Here is a 19,578-nt window from a genome sequence, read left to right on the forward strand (position 1 = left end):
TTTTTAAAGAATAGCTATTTAGTTGTTTGGTTGTGTTTCTATTGCAGGGAATAGTCATTCAAAATGAATAGATATTTATAATCATTTCTTATTAAAAGCCATGTAATCCCTATTTCTTGACCCAACTTGATTCACTTACGAAGAAAATTCCAAAAAGCCCCCTATTTGTCGCTGCTCTCTCTCCTTTTTGCCATATTAATTTATGGTTTTTAAATATAATAAGAAGTTGCGAAAATCTGAAAAACCACAACTTGCCAAACTCTGAAAATCATATACTATGTTTTTCAAAAACCAATATTTCTTTATTAAGCTACCGTTGTTGTTTTTGTTGTTCTTCTTCTTTATTATTATTTATATTATTTTTTGACAATCAATCCATGGTTCTTCAGGCCATAAGTTCTATATTAAAAATAATTTTTGCTAGTTAGTCTATGGCTCGGCTCTAACAACTGAACTTTAATTATCATCAAATAATCGTGCACAGAAGAACGAATTGAAATTTAAGGTGTTATCATCTTTTTCTTTTTCTTTTTTATAACATTTATGAAGTTATTCATTTTGAAATTTGAACAAAAAAAGAAAATTATACTAATTATAAAATTATCCAATTTATACAGATTAAGATGTTAAGTTAGATTCTAAATTTATTTTTTATAAATAAGGGTATTTTAGAGAATTGGATTTAAATATGTATTCATTTTACTAGAGTTAGGGTTCTATTCATGTGTTGCCACCAAATAAATGAATAGTAATAGTTATTCAATTACAACATCTTGTATTTCTTATAGTACTTATTCTTATGCTATTATAACCACCGTTACAATGTGTGGGGGTTTTGGGCCCCTAGACTCATTATTTGTTTGGATGTTGGGCTTATGGCCCAATCCGAGGACAAAGTCTTGTCCGAGGAGGAAGAGTCCTGGTTAAAAGAAATTGTGAAGGTGAACAAAGAGGTTAGCTTCGTCGACAATGACTAAAGCAGAATGAGCCAAGGACGAATACATCCTCAACAAACCAAAGCTGAAGTCCGAAGAGATCATTTGCTATCTAAGGTAACATTTCAAGAAGATCTGTTGGTGCAGGTTAGCATGACAAAGGCGTTAGATAGGAAAACATCCCAAAATATCTTAAGAAAAAGCTACTACCTCTGTATTAAATGCATTGCACCTAACTCCCTAGCCGCATTAATGTGGAGGTGATATTTGAATAGTATATTTCAGCCTTGCAGCTGCTAAATGGAAATGGAAGGAAGGTGCTGATGGAACAAGTATCTAGATCAACCATCTGGCATGCATGTGGAAGATGGGGATGAAAGGGAAATGAGTATAAAAGGAGAGGAAGGTAACGAGAAAGGGAGATCGGAAAAATTCAGGAAAAGTAAGACTGTAACATCTTAGAACAAAGTTTGTAATCAACTCTGAAAAGAATATATAAGAATAAACCACCTTGGATCTTGCCGAGGACGAATTATCTTCAATACTAATTCTTTTTCTGTTCAATTATTTCAATACTTAGATCCCTGGTAATGTCTGTTAGATTAACTAAGGTTTAGTATTCAATCTATTTTCTACAAATTCATTATTTTGGGCTTCTTGGGCCTAAGTCCATCCATGTAGTAGGCTTGGAATCCAAATCTGGTCCTTACACAATGTATCAAATGTGCCCTTAATTTTTTTCATGTGATAAAATCTCCAATTATTTTTTTTTTGAAAAATAATTATAATATGTTGCTAATTTTGCAATTCGAACCCTTTCCTCGTAAATCTCCAAGCACTTTGTGTATAGAGATATGTCAATTTAGTTACAAGGCCTTTGACCCAAAATCTTCAGTTATTGGAAGCAAGAAATAAAATAATGTATGGAAATACTAACGAGTGCCCTTAGGGCACTGGTTAATAATCCATTTTAAGAAAGTTTTGATACTACTTTTATGATAAATAAAAAAAAAACTGTCAAAATATTAATTATTTTTTTTTAATTTTTCATAAAAATTTTATTTAAATAAATTATTAACTAGTGTGTACTCGTTAGTATTTCCCAATAATGGATTACCATCTTCATTCCAGGGTATAAAAGGCCTAACACAAAATAGTAGGTGTCTAGGTGGATTGAAAGTTTTTTTTTTTTGGGAAAACCAGGTGGATTGAAAGTTGAGCCAATATGGCCCTACAACCCAAATTAGTCACGGAAGTGATTTATTTATTTATTTATTTTTTACAATGAGTCAAATGACAAGATAAATTGCACAAATTTTTTTCATAATTGCTATGATGTTACGTTGTTGGTATTAAATAAAATTAATGTCAATAATTGTTTAATGTAAAAATGATATTATTGTAATTATAGTCTGATGAGTACCGATTTAATAATTTGTGAAATTTATTATATCTACAATATTATGGTTTATGTGTTCATGAGATGGATGGAATGGAATCATGGAATCCATCAATGATCATACAAGATAAGCTCTACAAAGTTACTTAAAATTAATATATTTTGGTCATCTTCCTCTTTACTTAAATTAGTTATTAAACATTTTTTATAGGTAAAAAAAATGATTAATATTATGGATACAAAGTAAAACCTAATTTTTAAAATTTCATAAAATTATATAAAATCCAAGAGAAAAGTAGATAAAAGAGAAATAATCTTATATACCTCTTTCCATATGCATAATTACTCTTACAATACATAGCCTTCTAAGTTCTAATTAATGTATGTACCCACATGCATATTAATATTGCAAGAGAGGTAATGTGTCATATGCTTGACATAATTAATTCTAACCTCAACATCGTTGGTTCTTAAGGGTGAATAGCACTTACTATTGAGTAATTGAAAAAATAATACTCCTGGCTGGCCTACATTGGTTCCAGTATATGCTTTGAATTTATGATTTTCTTACCGAAGATGCAGCTCAATCTAATGGAACATGATTTGCGAGGTCATTCTTTATTCTCTCTCCTTAGTATACACATTAAAATATTTACGCCAAGATGCACGCCAATGCTTTTCTTCTTATTAAAAAGTAGTAATTTTATCAAACATATGCATTACAACTATCATCTTACTCCATATGTGAATAAAATGACTTTCTTCCAAACCTAGTTTAAGTATCCAACGCGACTCAAAAGTCTAAATAAACACACTAAAATTTTAGCTACAACCATTTTATATTTTATTTTATTTTTTATCTACCTTTTGGAATCAAAATCTCAGAAAACACTGCCCCGGCAGACATAAATCCATTCAAATCCGTACTCGCAAAACTTTGTTCTTCCTTGCTTGTAACGGTGACCCTGCTGTTGCTATTTGTACTTGACACTTGTCCATCTCTACTACTGAACATGTCACTACTATCATATACAGTGGACTTATTAGGGATGAGAGGTTTCTCAGCATCCATCATCTCAATTTCAACCCCACGAAGTGTCACCACTTTATCAGCTGCAGTCTCTTGCAACTGCAATGTAAACTCAAGGCCCCACACCACATCGTTCATTGATGGGCGTTCGGTTCCATTGTCAAGCAAACAATTTGTAGCGATCTCAACATATTTCTTCAAACATTCCACTGCAATTGTACCCTTCAAAAATGGATCAACAATCTCATCAAGTTTTCCATCGCGATGGCATTGTTTGACCCACTCCACCAGGTTGACTTGCTCTTTCACCGCCGTACGTGTAATGGGTGGCTTTGCACACAATACTTCACACAACACCACACCGAAAGAATACACATCAGATTTTTCAGTTAATTGTTGACGTAAATAATATTCTGGATCCAAATACCCCATACTACCCTTCACCACTGTGCTGACGTGGGCCTTGGACATGCTAGTGGGGCCTAGTTTTGATAACCCAAAATCACACACCTTGGCGGTCCATTCCTCATCCAATAAGATATTTGTGGTCTTCACATCACGATGAATGATCATGTGCTTTGCGCCTGTATGAAGGTAGTTCAACCCGTGTGCTGCACCAATACAAATCTCGAGTCGTCTTTCCAAGAAAGAGGCGGATTATCAGTATTGTAGAGATGATCACGGAGGGTCCCACGGGCCATATAATCGTACACTAGGATCATCTCATTGCCATCATTACAATACCCAATGAGAGAAACAAGATGCACATGGCGGAGTTGAGATAGAGTCTCAATCTCGGTCTTGAACTCATGGGCCCCTTGTTGAGACCCGGGCTTCAATCGTTTGATGGCAACGGGGTTGGCCCTGGCCCACCCATCAATGTAACCTTTATACACGTTACCAAACCCACCAGCACCTACAATGAACACACTATCAAAGTTGTTGGTTGCTGCTTTAATTTCAGACAGTGTAAAATAACGACACAAATCAGCTGGTAGTGGTAATGTTGTTGTTGTTGACCCCTGGGTCTTCGTTGACTTGGTCGCATCATCATAGTCTCCGTCCTTGACTCTCTTGCACCTTCGGAAAATTAAGAAACCGACAATAAAAAAGATTAAGGATATGCCGGAAACCACACCCGAAATAATGCCAATTTTTGTCGTCTTGTTAACCTTCCGCCCAGTTGGTGGTTGGATTAATGGTGGCGGAGATGACGTCGGAGTCGGGTCTGGGTTGGACCCGGCGAGATTGCCTCCGGTGGTGTTGATTTTGAAAATTTCCAGCCCGTTCAAAATAGCATCGGTGTAAGCTGTCTGCTGATCATCTGGGTTTGCTTGCAGTGCAACGGAAAGGTTCATTTTCTTCTGATTTAATTTGCCGAGCATCGGCACAACATAATCAACACATGTTGGAATCCCTTTTCCACCACTCCATTGGATTACATCTACACCGGCAGCTGCAATAGTTTGATTGGCTATATAGATGTAAAAGACTCTCTGAGAGCTGCCGTTAATCTCTGGTTGAAACTCGCAAAAATGAAGCCTCACCATGTAAAAAAAGGCAGAATCCACGGAAAACTCCCAAGTAAGATTATAGTGCTTGTTATTGGTTTTGTTCGTACCCATTGTCCGGGCAGTTTTGTACACTTCCTCTGGTGCTGTATAATTTGGAATTTTGTTGAACTTTAAGGAAATAGAGGTGTTGACAGGTAGAACACTATGGTCGTTCACAACCAAATAATCATTATCGCTCAACCAGCTCCGGTACATACCAGTAGTGTCTTCAGCGGGTGAGATAGACCTTCCACCAACGTTTACACGGTACTCCGTCTCAAGAGCCGTGTTGTTTTCGATGCGGTATTGTTGCTGTTCGCCAATAATTCCAGCCCCATTTTTTTCAGCTGCAGTGTAATAGAGATTGGGAGGCATTGATACGACTTCTATTCCGTTGATAAAAGCATATGAATCTGGCCTTGGAGTGAAAGTTATGTTCAGAGTTTTCTCATCCCCAACATTTACACAGAACTCCTTTGGATGAAGAGCGTCTGCAGTAAGAGCAGCACTAAAGTTTCTTAGGAGAGTAAAGGGACCAGCTTTGACAGAGAAGTAGGCCTTAGAGCTGTCAAAGTTTGGGTATGAAGCTGGGTAAAAGTAAAAACGGATGAACTTCTGGCCTGAAGTCACTGAAAAGATATAGGTGAATTCGGAGCGTGAGAAGCGTACTGTGCGGTAAGGGACCTGAGGCACCGGGGTACGGGATTGAGTCGCTGTAGAGATGTCTGATGAGTTATGGGGATCTAATGGAGAATATGTTGAGTTGATGTCTCCGATCCAAGTCCGCGGATCTTGCGTAGTACTGTTGCCAGAGACGCCACAGTCAAGGGCTATGTTCTCAACAGGGTTGTAAGGAGCCAGTAATTCACCAGCGATGGGGCTGGTAAAGTGGTAGAAAAAGAGGAAGACGTAGAAAGGGCTGAACATAAATGGGTTTTGAAGATTAAGGTATTTTTTGCTGGTTTTGCGCATTGTTGCAAAGCCAATAACTACGCACACAGGAGGAGACTGGTAGAGAGAGGGAGGGAAGGATGGAGGAGATAAATAATGAGAATACGTACTGTCAGTCAAAAATTTTTAGATTAAGAGCCGTTTGATACAACTGAAAATTAAAAACTGAAAATATTGAGTAAAATAATTTTTAAATGTGTAAATAGTACCGTGAGACTCATTTTTAATGAAAAAGTTGTTAAAAAGTGAAAATTATGGGTCCGTAAACAGTAAAATTTGGGTTGAAAAGTCAATTATTGCGGCTACTGTTCATTAAACAGTAGCCGCTACAGTTCTACACAGTAAAAAATCGGCTGGAAAAAGCTTGAAACGTGTGTGAAAAAAAAAAAAAAGAGCTGAAAACGTAAAGCCAGACGCAAACGTGCTGGCCAAACGGTCTCTACCCACGGTACTATTCACACATTTAAAAATTATTTTGCTACAGTGTTTTCAGTTTTCAGTTTTCAGCTGTATCCAAACAGGCCCTAAGTCATCGTGACAATTTGTTTCGTTCTTGCCCTTCATTTATTAACTTCTTTCTTTCCTAATAAATATTCTACTTAGCCCAAAAAAAAAAAAAAAAAAAAAAAAAAATTCTACTTAGCCTCTCCTCTACTGATTTTATCCTAAGTTTAGCACTCAAATAATTCTTCCACTTTCCGTAAGATATTGTAATTTGTAAGGGCCTTTTCACTGGTAGCTACGTCTCGAAGAAATAGTGAATGATCCTTGGATCTGGGTTCTTCAGGAACAGTCTAACCAGAAACTCTCGCCACATGGACTGCTTAGCTTACAATCGAGGCCCACACTCAGGTCTACATACACACACACAAAGAAAGTGGGCCAAGAGGGCACACAAAGGATTCTAGCAGGGCCTAGGTTGATTCATCCAGTTGCATATGGACTCGGCATCAATATTGTCACTACTACCCAATAGGACTAGTTAACATCGTAGATCGACTGAATGCATCAATGAAACTTTCATTAATGCATTCTACTTTCATTATGAAAGTACTGTTAAACACACTGAAGGAATTTATTTTATGAAATAAACTGTAAAACTGTTTTCAAAATAGGGATAAGAGTAAAAGTCACATGACAATTTGGTGATTGAAATTTTTACTTGAACAATCAACCCATTTGACATTAGGTTGGTGAGAAGATATCAAACTTTTTCGTAATATTTATTAATTAAAGTCGATGGATAAATCACGTTATTTGCACATGATAATAATAACAATTAAAATTATTGATGATGTGCGATAATCATATGTAAATCATCCAATTAAATTCATTTGTCCTTTTTTTTTAAGGCACGATAGGATATGAAAATCCACTTCATTCTTTTTTTTTCTTTTTTTTTTGGGAGCAAAATTCTCACCCAAAATCCTTATGCGACAATAAAAAAAAAAAAAAAAAATTTATCAACAGTGTTAATCGGAACCCACAAATCCATTACTTATAAACATATAAATAATAGGAGAACATTGTTTTTTTATTTTTATTTTTATATTATATCTTGTTGTATATATTGAGGTATATACACGGATAGGTTTAATAATGATATTGAAGTTTGGAGAGTATTCATTTATAAAGATGATAAAATGGAAATTCAAGTTCTAGAATTTCTATGTGAAAATACGTGTCTAGGAATTTTTGATTGGTTGAGATTTTGTTTGATCGATCGAAGTGATCAAGGAATTTGATTTGGAGCTTCTACCTCTTTTGATTGATGCCTGATTGATGTTCGATTGATCAAAATGAACCTTTGATTGATGTTCGATCGATACAAACTCGTAAAAACTGAATTTCTACATAATTTTTTAGTAACTGTTTTGAATATTTGAAAATGTTTTAAGTCTTGTGAACGGTTTTATGAAACATTTTAACTCCTCATTGGTGCCTTTTGAGGTTTAAAAACCTATGAGTATAAATAGTAGTTTATGTTCACTTCATAACTAATTCTTTTCTCTCCCAAAAATCAGTTTCTAAGAAATATAAGAAATCTTGTGGATATTCTCTAAAATTACTATTTGAAGAACCTAACAAACTTGGTTGTATCGTGAGACAAATTTGTGATAACCCTTTGTTGGGGGCATTTTTCGCCGCCCATGTGATGTTAGGGGAGTCAAGACCGAGACTCGACTTTGGGCTCAAAATATTGCCTAAAGGCTATCGATGAAAAGGCCTATTTTTCCTCAAAGTCCATGTTGCATCTAACAAAAATTATAATAAGGCCTCAATAATATCTCCTGCATAGATAAGCTCGCACAAAGGATGACCCACCACTACAAGTGTATAAATAATGGTCCAACGGTAAATAAGAGAAATGTCCAGTGGGAGATGCTTGGGAAATTAATAAATGTATTTGCATAGTAAAAATTATGCATTTCCTTCATAGTCGATTAATATAAAAGTAGGCCTGTTATAACAAGTACACAATATGAAAAATAGTCCAGCAGTGAACATGACAAACCTCCAGCAGTAGACATCTGACAGGTTAATAAGTGTGTTTACATGGTAAAAATCATATGTTTTCCTTATTATTATTAAGTCAACATAAGGGAAAATTTCCATAGTATCCAAGACATTATGACTTTCATCATAATAACAATAAAAAAGGTTTAAAGGCTTTATAATTACAAGTAAAAAAAGGAAAAAATAGGATGGAATGAAGGGAGAGAAAGACCCCTAGCTTAGTGAAGCAAATATTTAACCAAGATTCTTATGCCCATGTTGGAATATATGGAAGGATGTATGGTAAACGATGAAAACTACTCTTATATGAGTGGGTGAGCAAATATATGGTGATGAGGGAATAAAATAGTAAAGAAACTTGGCTATTTTTGGTTATTGTGGAGAGAGACTGATTGTAGCTAATTATGAGACCTTTATAGTGCTAGGTCTTGTTAGAAAAGGGAAGGAATGTTTGTGAGTTGATGGGTATGGGCCTATATGGTAAAGGAACTTGGCTATTTTTTGCCATGGTGGAGAGATAATGATTGTAGCTAATCATGAGACCTTTATGGTGTTGGGTTTTGTTAGAAAAAGGGAAGGACTATTTATGAGTTGATGGGTATGGGCATTTATGAGCTAAAAAAGGAATTTATTTCTAAATTAAGGGTTGAAAATAGCAAGATTGACGAAGACTTTGGGAGGATTTCGTCCTCCCTTAGTGAGTAGATGGTATTTTCCTTTTATAGTGAAACTTAGGGAGTAATTAGCAAAAGTAAAAACGTCGGGTTTGATCAGCAAGGGAATTTTCAGAATATCCATCATAAGATTTGGCCAAAAATGGTATGAACTTCTTTTTGAGTGCTTGTCTCATTTGGATAATGTCAGATGGAGCTAAAATTTAGAGTATCTAATCTAGGATTTGGCCAAAAATGGTGTGATTTGCTTTTGGGCTGCCTTGCTTCTTTGGGCAATATCACACATGGGTGAATATTTGGGTAATCTTGCATTAAATGCTAAGATTTCTGAGGTTGTGTTCAGCCAATGGGATTAAGGCAAGTATTAAGGTAGAATCTTGGTGCTACAACTAAGATTTAAGCTTCAAGGAGTAGGAGCTATCACCCCAAGCTAGGTGCCAAGCTTTTAGCGTACTTCAGGATGCTCCCTTAGAGATCTTTTTATGCCTTCCAAACTACATGTTTCCAAATTTTTCCTTGTAGGAATTCATGGGCTTTGTTCATGAATTAGTTTTAGACATTTTTGGTACTAAAGAAACTAGTTTGCTAAAGTTTGGATGATTTGGTCATGGCTTCCTCCACCAGTAATTGAAACTGAGGAAGGAAGAATGGCATTTATTGCATTTCAACTTTTTGGTGTCAGCCCAGCCCCTTAGTACTATTCATGTCAGAAATGGCAGTGGCAGAGAGGCTGATGGGACAGGTCGCCAGCTCCTAATTTGGTTTGGGAGCATAGTTGCTTCTTGAGGTGATCTCCAGCGGAAGGTAGAATTAAATGAAGTTCTCTAGCTGGGTCAGTTTGCACATATGGGCTGTTTTGGTTGAGATTTCATGTTGGGCTTGACCATGAGGATTGAGTACTTTGGTAGGCTCTGACTTGGTGGTTCTCTCCACTTGGACCTATCTTTTTGCTTTCTCATTGTGAGCCCTATAAAATAGACAAAGCTACTATATATTGTCATGGATTTTTATTTCACATGAACTTTAGTTGTTAGTAAAAATGAATTGTATTCATGAGCTTTAATAAATATTTATGATAGGTTTTAGGTATTAATTTCCATGGGCTTTAAATAACAATTTGAATAGTTTCTCATCATTTTTACCATGGATTATTTTGTAAATGATATTTTCTTTGGAGCTTTTTAATAGTAACCTCAAATGTTTCTTGTGAATAATATACCGTGTGTTTTAATAGAGGCAATATCCATGGGTTTCAAATAAAATATGGTAACAACCACTATAGTGGAATAATGTGATATTCTCATGAGTTTTTTTTATAGATAATCAAAATGGGCTTGTAAGGTGAATAATTACCATGAGTTTTGGAAATAAATATTATGAATGTTGTGATATAAATAGTGACCATAGGTTCTTATTATATAAATTCCATGAGTTATGGTTGAAATAAATAAATGTCATAAGTCTAAAATAAATAATCATAACTTTCCATGGGCTTTTATATTAGTAACATAAATTCATAATTCTCCATGGGCTCAATATATGTTTGCCATGGGTTTTGGAAAAATGAATAGTGTTACGTAACATAAATAGTTACCATGGGTTTATAATGTGGTATGAAATAAATAAATACTATGGGTTTAAGATAAATCATAACTTTCCATGGGTTTTTATATTAGTAACACAAATTCATAATTCTCCATGGGTTTGATATATGTTTGCCATAGGTTTTGGAAAAATGAATAGTGTCACGTATGTAAAAAAAAAAAAAAAACTCTTTGGTCTGTAGGATCAGCCTGGGCTTTATTTAACTGAAACTCAAGGTACATCAAAGAGGGCTAGGGGGGAAATATCATTAGGTAGGCATTCTAGCCATACCTGCAACCCCTTATAAAGCTTAGCCCTTTTAGCTAGTGCATCAACCACAATGTTACAACTACAATTAACATGACAAAAATCTAAAAAATGGAAAGCAGAAACTTGATGTCTAATATCATCAATGATGTTCCCAAATGGCAAAAAGTCAGAATCCTTGCGAGTAATAGCTTGAATGACTGTTGCTAAATCACCTTCAAAGACAACTCTTCTTAAACCAATTTCCCAAGCAAACTGAACTGCCCTACGGCAAGCCAATGCTTTCAACTCATCAACTGACTGAGAAAGAGGAATTGAAAGAGATAAAGCTCCAATCACCTCACCTTCACAATCTCTGATAATTACACCGATACCTGCAAAATTTGTGGCTTTAAAGACTGCCGCATCAAAGTTTGCCTTGTAGTTTTGAGAGTCAAGGGGACGCCATTATTGCTGAGGCGTTTGTGGAGGAGCTTCTGGGTTCAGGTCCTGGGCAGTAAGGAAGTCTTGGAGCATTCTACTTGCATTAGTGATAATGCTAGCCAATGGTTGAGTTGGCAGTCCAAGTCGTAAAGAGTTATGGCGATTCCACAGACCCTAAGCACAGAGAATAAAAATTTCTTTTCTGAAGTCCTCGTGAAACTGTAGGAAGGTTGCTAGTAACTCTGAAAAGCTAGATGGGGGCATTGTGGCAAAGTGGTGAGCCCACAAGAAATTGCCCCACACGGCTTCAACTTCTTTACATAACCATAAGGCATAAATTTGATTTTCAGGCTATTCCTTACAGATCTCACAGGTATCATTTGGAATGATGTGTCGTCGGTGAAGATTAACCATAGTTGGTAGAGCATTGTTACATGCATGCCAAGCAAAATGCTTGATCTTATTAGGAACTCGCAGGTTCCACACTCCTTTCCAGAATTGCTTCTGAGGCCCCAAATCAGAGCTACCTGCAATGTTAGAAGAATCACAAGAAACTAATAACTTGTAGGCACTAGAAGTTGTGAAACAAGCAGAGGGGGTAAGACCCCATATGATTCGATCAGGAGGCATTCTTGGGCTGAGAGGAATACCCAAAATGCTTGAAGCTTCATGAGTCAAAAATAGTTGTTCCACCAAATCAGATTTTCAAATACCAAGCTCCTGATTAATGAGGGAACTCACCTTAGTTTTGTTTTGGATTGAAGGCAGCTGAGAGATAAGTGCACTGTTACATTGTTTAGGGATCCATCTATCTTCTTTCACTTGGGTAAATTGACCATTCCCTATCCGCCAAACCATCCCCTTACGGATAACATCACGTGCACTTAGTATATTCTTCCATGCATAAGACCCAATGGTGGACTCTTTTGCTTCGAGAATACTACAATCCGGAAAAAACCGAGCCTTGAAAACTCTATAACAAAGGGAACCAGGATTGTTGATCATGCACCACACTTGCTTAGCAAGCAACGCATCGTTAAACTTCTCAATCTCTTTGAAACCAATGCCAGCCCACTTCCTTTGCTTCACACATCCTTTCCCAATTCACCTAATGGATCTTTCTATTACCCCTATTGTAGCCCCACCAAAACTTGTGGATTAAAACCTCCAATTCCTTCACTAAACACTTGGGGAGTTTAAAGCAATTCATAGTGTAGGTTAGTGTTACTATTCCCCTCGGGTATACCCTATCTCTGCTGAAACTGACGAGGGGGGATTCAAAAGGACGGAACTTCTTTGGATCTACTTTTAGCTGCTGGAAAGTTGAAAGGTAAATGATGTCAGTGGAGCTCTCATTATCTATTAGGACTCGCCTAGTGTTGAACCCTTTTATTATGAGCATGATAACTAGTAGGTCGTCATGTGGTTGTTTCACCCCCTGGCTTCTTTTTCTGAAAAGTCCATGTCTGTGGTCTCTCTTCGTCTATGTTTTGATGGAGGTGCAGTGGGGACGCTGTTGACCTGCCTTTGCTGTAATTTTTTGAGGGACTTGAAAGAACGCCTTGCTGTTGGACCCTCATTGATCATCCTTATCTCTCCTACAGCGCTCTTTGGATGGTCCTGCTATTTTACTTCGTCCTTGGGTTTATCTTTTGATCTTTCCCTTTGTTCGTGCTTACATCTTCCTGGTGTGTTTTTCTTCACAAAATTCTGTAGCTTTCCCTTCTAAATCAGTTCTTCTATATGTTCTTTTAGGTCTCTGCACTCGTCTGTGTAGTGTCCGTGATCTCGATGAAAGATGATTTTCCGTATCTTTGCTTGAGGTTTGATGCAGTCTATATAGGACTTTGCCCTTCTAGCCATTGGAAACTTTCAATAGTAGCTTAAATGCCTTATTGTAACACTTCTGGCAATTTAATTGGGTGAAGATCTTCCCAACGGTTGTTGAGGTACAATTTTTTCACTCATGCCACGTACAACAATCTTATTTAATCACATTTATTTATTCACCAAAAAATACAAAAAATATCACCCATAAATTATTTTGGGCCTCCATGAATATTTCTCATCCCATTGGCCCACAAATATTTCATATCTCATTATTTAAATTAGGCCATAATATAAACCATCATAGAAGCCCAAAATCTCATATCTTATCCAATTTTATCATCATTATTTAAATAAGCCCAAAATCGGCTCTATGAGCCCAATGCACACACCCCATTCTTTTTAAAGCCCAATTTACATTGACAATATCAAAAACCCAATTCTCATTGGCAATATTAAAATCCTAATTTACATTGGCACTATTAAAAGTCCAAGATAGCTACTTGACACTATTTCGTAAAAAGCCCAAATTTATCAATTCTTGGCAAAATACTATATCATAAGTGTAGGGTCCAGATTTGAGTACTTTGCCCTGGGGATAAGTGGACTCATGCCCAACTAGCCCAATACAATATTTATAGAGAGTGGGTAGAAGAATTGGGCTTTGAAGAGTGTAACAACAGTTGAAGATAATTTAAAGAAGGAATAAGTAAAACAGGTATGGGTTTAGGCAAGTAATTCAATCCTCGGCACTAGTCCGAGGAGCTTCCACTTCTTATTTCTTGATTGATAGTGGCAATAGTTACAAAACTAGCTCAGGTTACTACAACGTTTCTCTGGTCCAAAAAATTCCCCCCCTTTTTCTCAAAACTCCTCCTTCATTATATATTACTTTTCTCCTTCATCTCCACCATACATGTGCATGCTAGACCTGCTGTTGTTGATCTTTGTCACATCAACCTTTCTCCTAAAGCTCTTAGGTAGTAGCTGTGAGTCTGAAAAGCTATTGCTCAGGTATCACTTCCACATTTAATGCGGCTAGAGTGTTAGTTGTGGAGCATTTAATGTGGAGGCTACAGCTTTTCCTGGAATTGCTCTGCCGCCATTCTCCATAATGCTTGCTTGCTGTACTTATATTCTTCCCTGGAGTACTTTGGAAGACTATTTTTGTCGATAAGTCTCTTTATATCAACCTCGGTCTTTGTCAGCCGAGGACAGGGTTGTCCTCAGCATGGTTTCCTGGGCGGCCATGATTACCATTGCCCTCCCCATGTGCGACTATGGGCCTCGTCATGGACTTCAGGCCCATTGTAGAAGGTGGATGCATATCTTTGGGCTTTATCACCCCACAATAAGTATTTCACTTAAAGTCCAATGATTAACAATGTTTTAAGTTCTTAAACCTATTACTATAATATTACAAGCCCATGAAATCTATCTTATAAAACTCATGGTAACCATTTATGTTATGTAACACTATTCATTTTTCCAAAACCCATGGCAAATATATATCAAGCCTATGGAGAATTATGAATTTGTGTTACTAATATAAAAACCCATGGAAAGTTATGATTACTTATCTTAAACCCATGATATTTATTTATTTCATAGCATATTATAAACCCATAGAAACTATTTATGTTTCGTAACACTATTCATTTTTCCAAAACCCATGGCAAACATATATCAAGCCCATGGAGAATTATGAATTTGTGTTACTAATATAAAAGTCCATGGAAAGTTATGATTATTTATCTTAAAATCATGAAATTTATATAATAAGAACCCATGGTCACTATTTATATCTCAACATTTCCAAAACTCATGGTAATTATTTACCTTACAAGCCTATTATGATTATCTATAGAAAAACTCATGAGAATATCACATTATTCCATTATAGTGGTTGTTACCATATTTTATTTGAAACCCATGGATATTGCCTCTATTAAAACCCATGGTAAATATTATTCACAAGAAACATTGGAAGTTACTAGTTAAAAGCCCCAAAGGAAATATCATTTACAAAATAATCCATGGAAAAAATTATGAGAAACTATACAAATTGATATTGAAAGCCCATGAAAATTAATACCAAAAACCTATCATAAATATTTATTAAAACTCATGAATACTTTTCATTTTTACTAACAACTAAAGCCCATGTGGAATAAAAATCCATGGCAATATATAGCAGCTTTGTCCATTTTGTAGGGCTCACAATGAGAAAGCAAAAGGATAGGTTCGAGTGGAGAGAACCACCAAAGTACTCAGCCCTCATGGCCAAGCCCAACATGAAGGCTCAACCAAAACAACTTATGTGTGCAAACTGACCCAGCTTAAGAACTCCATTCAATTCTGCCTTTTGCTAGAGATCACCTCGAGAAACAACTAAGCTTCCAAACCAAATTAAGAGCTGACCACCTGTCTCATCAGCCTCTTTGCCACTGTTATTTCTGACGTAAACAATATTAAGGGGTTGGGTTGACACCAAAAAGTTGAATTGCAATAAATGCTATTCTTCCTCCCTAAGTTTCAGTTATTGCTGGAGGAAGCCATGACCAAATCATCCAAACTTCAACAAACTAGTCTCTGAAGTACTAAAAATGTCTAAAACTAATTCATGAACCAAGCCCATGAATTCTTAAAGGGGAAATATAGGGAAATGTGGTTTGGAGAGCATAAAAAGATCTCCAGCAAAGCTCCCTGAAGTAGGCAAAAATCTTGACACCTGGCTTGGGGTGATAGCTCCTACTCTTTGAAACTCAAATCTTAGTTGCAGCAACCAAGTTCTAGCCTCATGTCTGTCTTGATCTTATTGGCTGAGATCAATCTCCAAATCCTAGCACTTAATGACATTACCCAAAGAAGATAAAATACCCAAAAGCAAATCACTCCATTTTTGGCCAAATCTTAGGTTAGATACTCTGAATTTCAACTCCATCTGACATTACTCAAAGGAGACAAACACTCAAAAAGGAGTTCATACCATTTTTGGCCAAATCTCATGATGGATATTCTGAAAATTCCCTTGCTAATCAGAACCTACGTTTTTGTCTTTTGCTAATTGCTCCCTAAGCTTCACTATAAAAGGAAAGAACCATTTACTCATCAGGGGGGACAAAATCCTTTCAAAATCTCTATCAATCTTGTTATTTTCAATCCTTAATTCGGAAATAAGTTCATTTTTTAGTTCATAAAGGCCCATACTCATCAAGTCACAAACATTCCTTCTATTTTCTAACAAAACCCAGTACCATAAAGGTCTCATTATTAACTACAATCAGTCTCTTTTCACCATGGCAAAAAATAGCCAAGTACCTTTACCATTTTATTCCCACATCACCATATATTTGCTCAGCCACTCATGTAAGAGTAGTTTCTATCATTTACCATACATCCTTCCATATATTCCATTATGGGCATAAGAACCTTGGTTAATATTTGCTACACTAAGCTGGGAGTCTTTTTTTCTCTTCATTCCATCCTAAATTTTCCTCTTTTATTTGTAATTATGAAGCCTTTAATCCTTGTTTATTACTATTATAATGAAGGTCATAATGTCTTGGATACTATGAAAGTTTTCCCTCATGTTGACTTCATAATAATGAAGAAAATATATGATGTTTATCATGTAAACACATTCATTAACTTATCAGACATTACTGCTAGAGGTCTGTCATATTCATTGCTGGACCATTTTTTCTCATGTACTTGTTATAATGGGTCCACTTTTATATTAACTAACTATGAAAGAAATGCATAATTTTTACTATGCAAATATATTTATTAATTTTTCAAACATCTACCGTTGGACGCTTTTCTTGTTTACCGCTGGACTATTATTTAAGCACTTATTGTGGTAAGCCATCTTTTGTGCTAGCTTATCTTTGTAGGAGTTATTTTTGAGGCCTTATTATAATCTTTGTTGGATGTAACCCAGACCTTGAGCAAAAAGGGCCTTCCTCACTTCATCAATAGTCTTTGGGCTATATTCTAAGCCCAAAGTCGAGTCTCGGTCTTGACTTCGCAAATATCATATTGGCAACCAAAAAAAAAAAAAAAAAAGTCAGGTCCACAACAACAAATTGGCTACCATGATATAATGAAATCTTAGAAATCCTAATCTGCCCTACATAATGCTTGAGTAATGCTACTTACACAAAAAATTTGACTACTTTTTTAATTCTTGTTGAGTTGGCAAACTTTCATTGGTTCTCATATGAGTCTACCACTGACCCAATTTTTATACTTACCACTAACAATCTGCCAAATGCTCCCCCTAAGGCTTGAACCTGTGGTGCCTCCCTCCTCCCATGCATCCAACAACATTATTGTGAGTTGTGGAGGATAGACCAAATTTATAAATAATAATGGTACTGATTCTCAAAAAAATTAATAATAATGGTGCTTGTTAACAAGTGTTATAAGGACATAAGTTAAAGATGAATAAATGTTCAATTATTAGCTATAATATGCATTCTTTTATATAATAAAAAAAAATTGTTAATGATTCATTAGGTTGTACGCATATGTTCATTATAATTATAATTGATATGCCACATCATTATAGTACATATTATTAGGCACAACTATACTCAATTAATTTTAATATCCATTTGAAAATCAAACTTAATTGTTTTTTTTATTTTTAAACAAGATAAAATTTCTACTCTAACATAATCTAAGTATATATGTGTGTAAAACTCCCTCTTGAAAACTTGAACCCCGGCCCTTGCCCCTCACACCCCACAAGCATTTATACTTGTGAAGTGATCACCGCACCAAGGGTGCGCGGTAGTAAAATCAAACTTAATTGTGAGTTTATTAAGATGTTATTATATTTGATAGGATGGATTGAGTTTTTAAGTAAAAAGTTGATGTGACAATCTCTTATTGGATGATATAAAACATAAGTTTTATACCCTATTCTTACCGAATTTGAACTCTTTAACAAAGCATTTAACCTTAACCACTAGACGTTCGGCATAATAATAATAATAATAATAATAATAATAATAGCTAAGATGTGNCCGCCCTATAGTGGTCATATCTTTATGATTGTCTATGCATAACGGATCATGCCATAAATGTTCATTTATGGAGCTTTGGTCGTCCAACGGTTTCTTTGGACGGCAGGAATTTCTTGGCTTATCAATTCTCATTGATCAAAAGTAATTAATTTTACAAACAAGTCACTCTGTTTTATATACATAGCAGGGCTGAGAAACTAAATGAAAACTACCAAAGTATGCGGAAGCAGCTACATTACGAAACCAGGTGAGCTGCACATAATTATCAATAATAAACTTGAGGTTAGGAGTTAGTGGGTCTACTACAAAATTTGTACTAAAAAAAATATTAATTTTTGACAGAATAAATTAGTAGTTCAGATTGAATTTGAAAACCAAACTAAACTACAAGTAGTTTAACTACAAAGACAAAGGCCATACAACTGTATCTTTGTTTTTCTTTTATATCAGCTTTTCTTCACTTGCCTCTCTGCGACCTTCTTTTCTTTGAGCAGTTCTTTTTTCTTGTTCTCTTCTTTGTTATGATATTCGTGCTTTATAATTCCTTTCCTTCCATGTAAAAGGCAACAAATTCAGCCCCTAAAAACTAAAAATCTAGGCAAAGATTTTAGCCCACTTGCTAATAAAGATGGGGGAAGACAGATAAGTTTCTTCAAACTTCTCTTATATCTTTTCGTTGGATATGAATTTTAAAAATCTAATTGCTAAATTGCATCTTCTTTATATTCTTAACACGCATATCAAATGTTGTTCAAATCGGATGTTATTTATTATTCGATCAATAAATTTATTTTTTATGCATAATTTTATACCAAAAAACTTGAAATTTAAACATTTAATTGACGATATAGCTATTAATCTTTGATCTTCTATTGATCTTTTTATCTTCTTGATAAGAACATGCAATCCAACAATTACATTTTTTAAATTCACATCTAATAAAAAGATATAGATTGAGTTTGAAGGGTTAGTTTGGAGATAAACTTTTTTCAAGGAGGACGATATGCCATAGGTCCACAACAACAAATTGGCTACCATGATATAATGAAATCTTAGAAATCCTAATCTGCCCTACATAATGCTTGAGTAATGCTACTTACACAAAAAATTTGACTACTTTTTTAATTCTTGTTGAGTTGGCAAACTTTCATTGGTTCTCATATGAGTCTACCACTGACCCAATTTTTATACTTACCACTAACAATCTGCCAAATGCTCCCCCTAAGGCTTGAACCTGTGGTGCCTCCCTCCTCCCATGCATCCAACAACATTATTGTGAGTTGTGGAGGATAGACCAAATTTATAAATAATAATGGTACTGATTCTCAAAAAAATTAATAATAATGGTGCTTGTTAACAAGTGTTATAAGGACATAAGTTAAAGA

At 35.5% G+C, this 19,578-nt stretch overlaps 1 protein-coding gene across 1 annotated transcript; it reads right to left on the reverse strand.

The window, feature by feature from the left end:
* Positions 1 to 2,983: 2,983 nt before the first annotated feature.
* LOC111986360 (receptor-like protein kinase FERONIA) lies at positions 2,984 to 5,977 on the reverse strand. The gene is given in 2 exon segments (XM_024017986.2): positions 2,984 to 4,002; positions 4,005 to 5,977. Coding segments are annotated over 2 exon segments (2,697 nt in total). The 5' UTR covers positions 5,890 to 5,977; the 3' UTR covers positions 2,984 to 3,190.
* Positions 5,978 to 19,578: the final 13,601 nt, after the last annotated feature.

This window comes from Quercus suber, unplaced genomic scaffold (genome assembly GCF_002906115.3).
Source record: "Quercus suber isolate HL8 unplaced genomic scaffold, Cork oak 2.0 scaffold_456, whole genome shotgun sequence".
Taxonomy (NCBI): Eukaryota; Viridiplantae; Streptophyta; class Magnoliopsida; order Fagales; family Fagaceae; genus Quercus; species Quercus suber.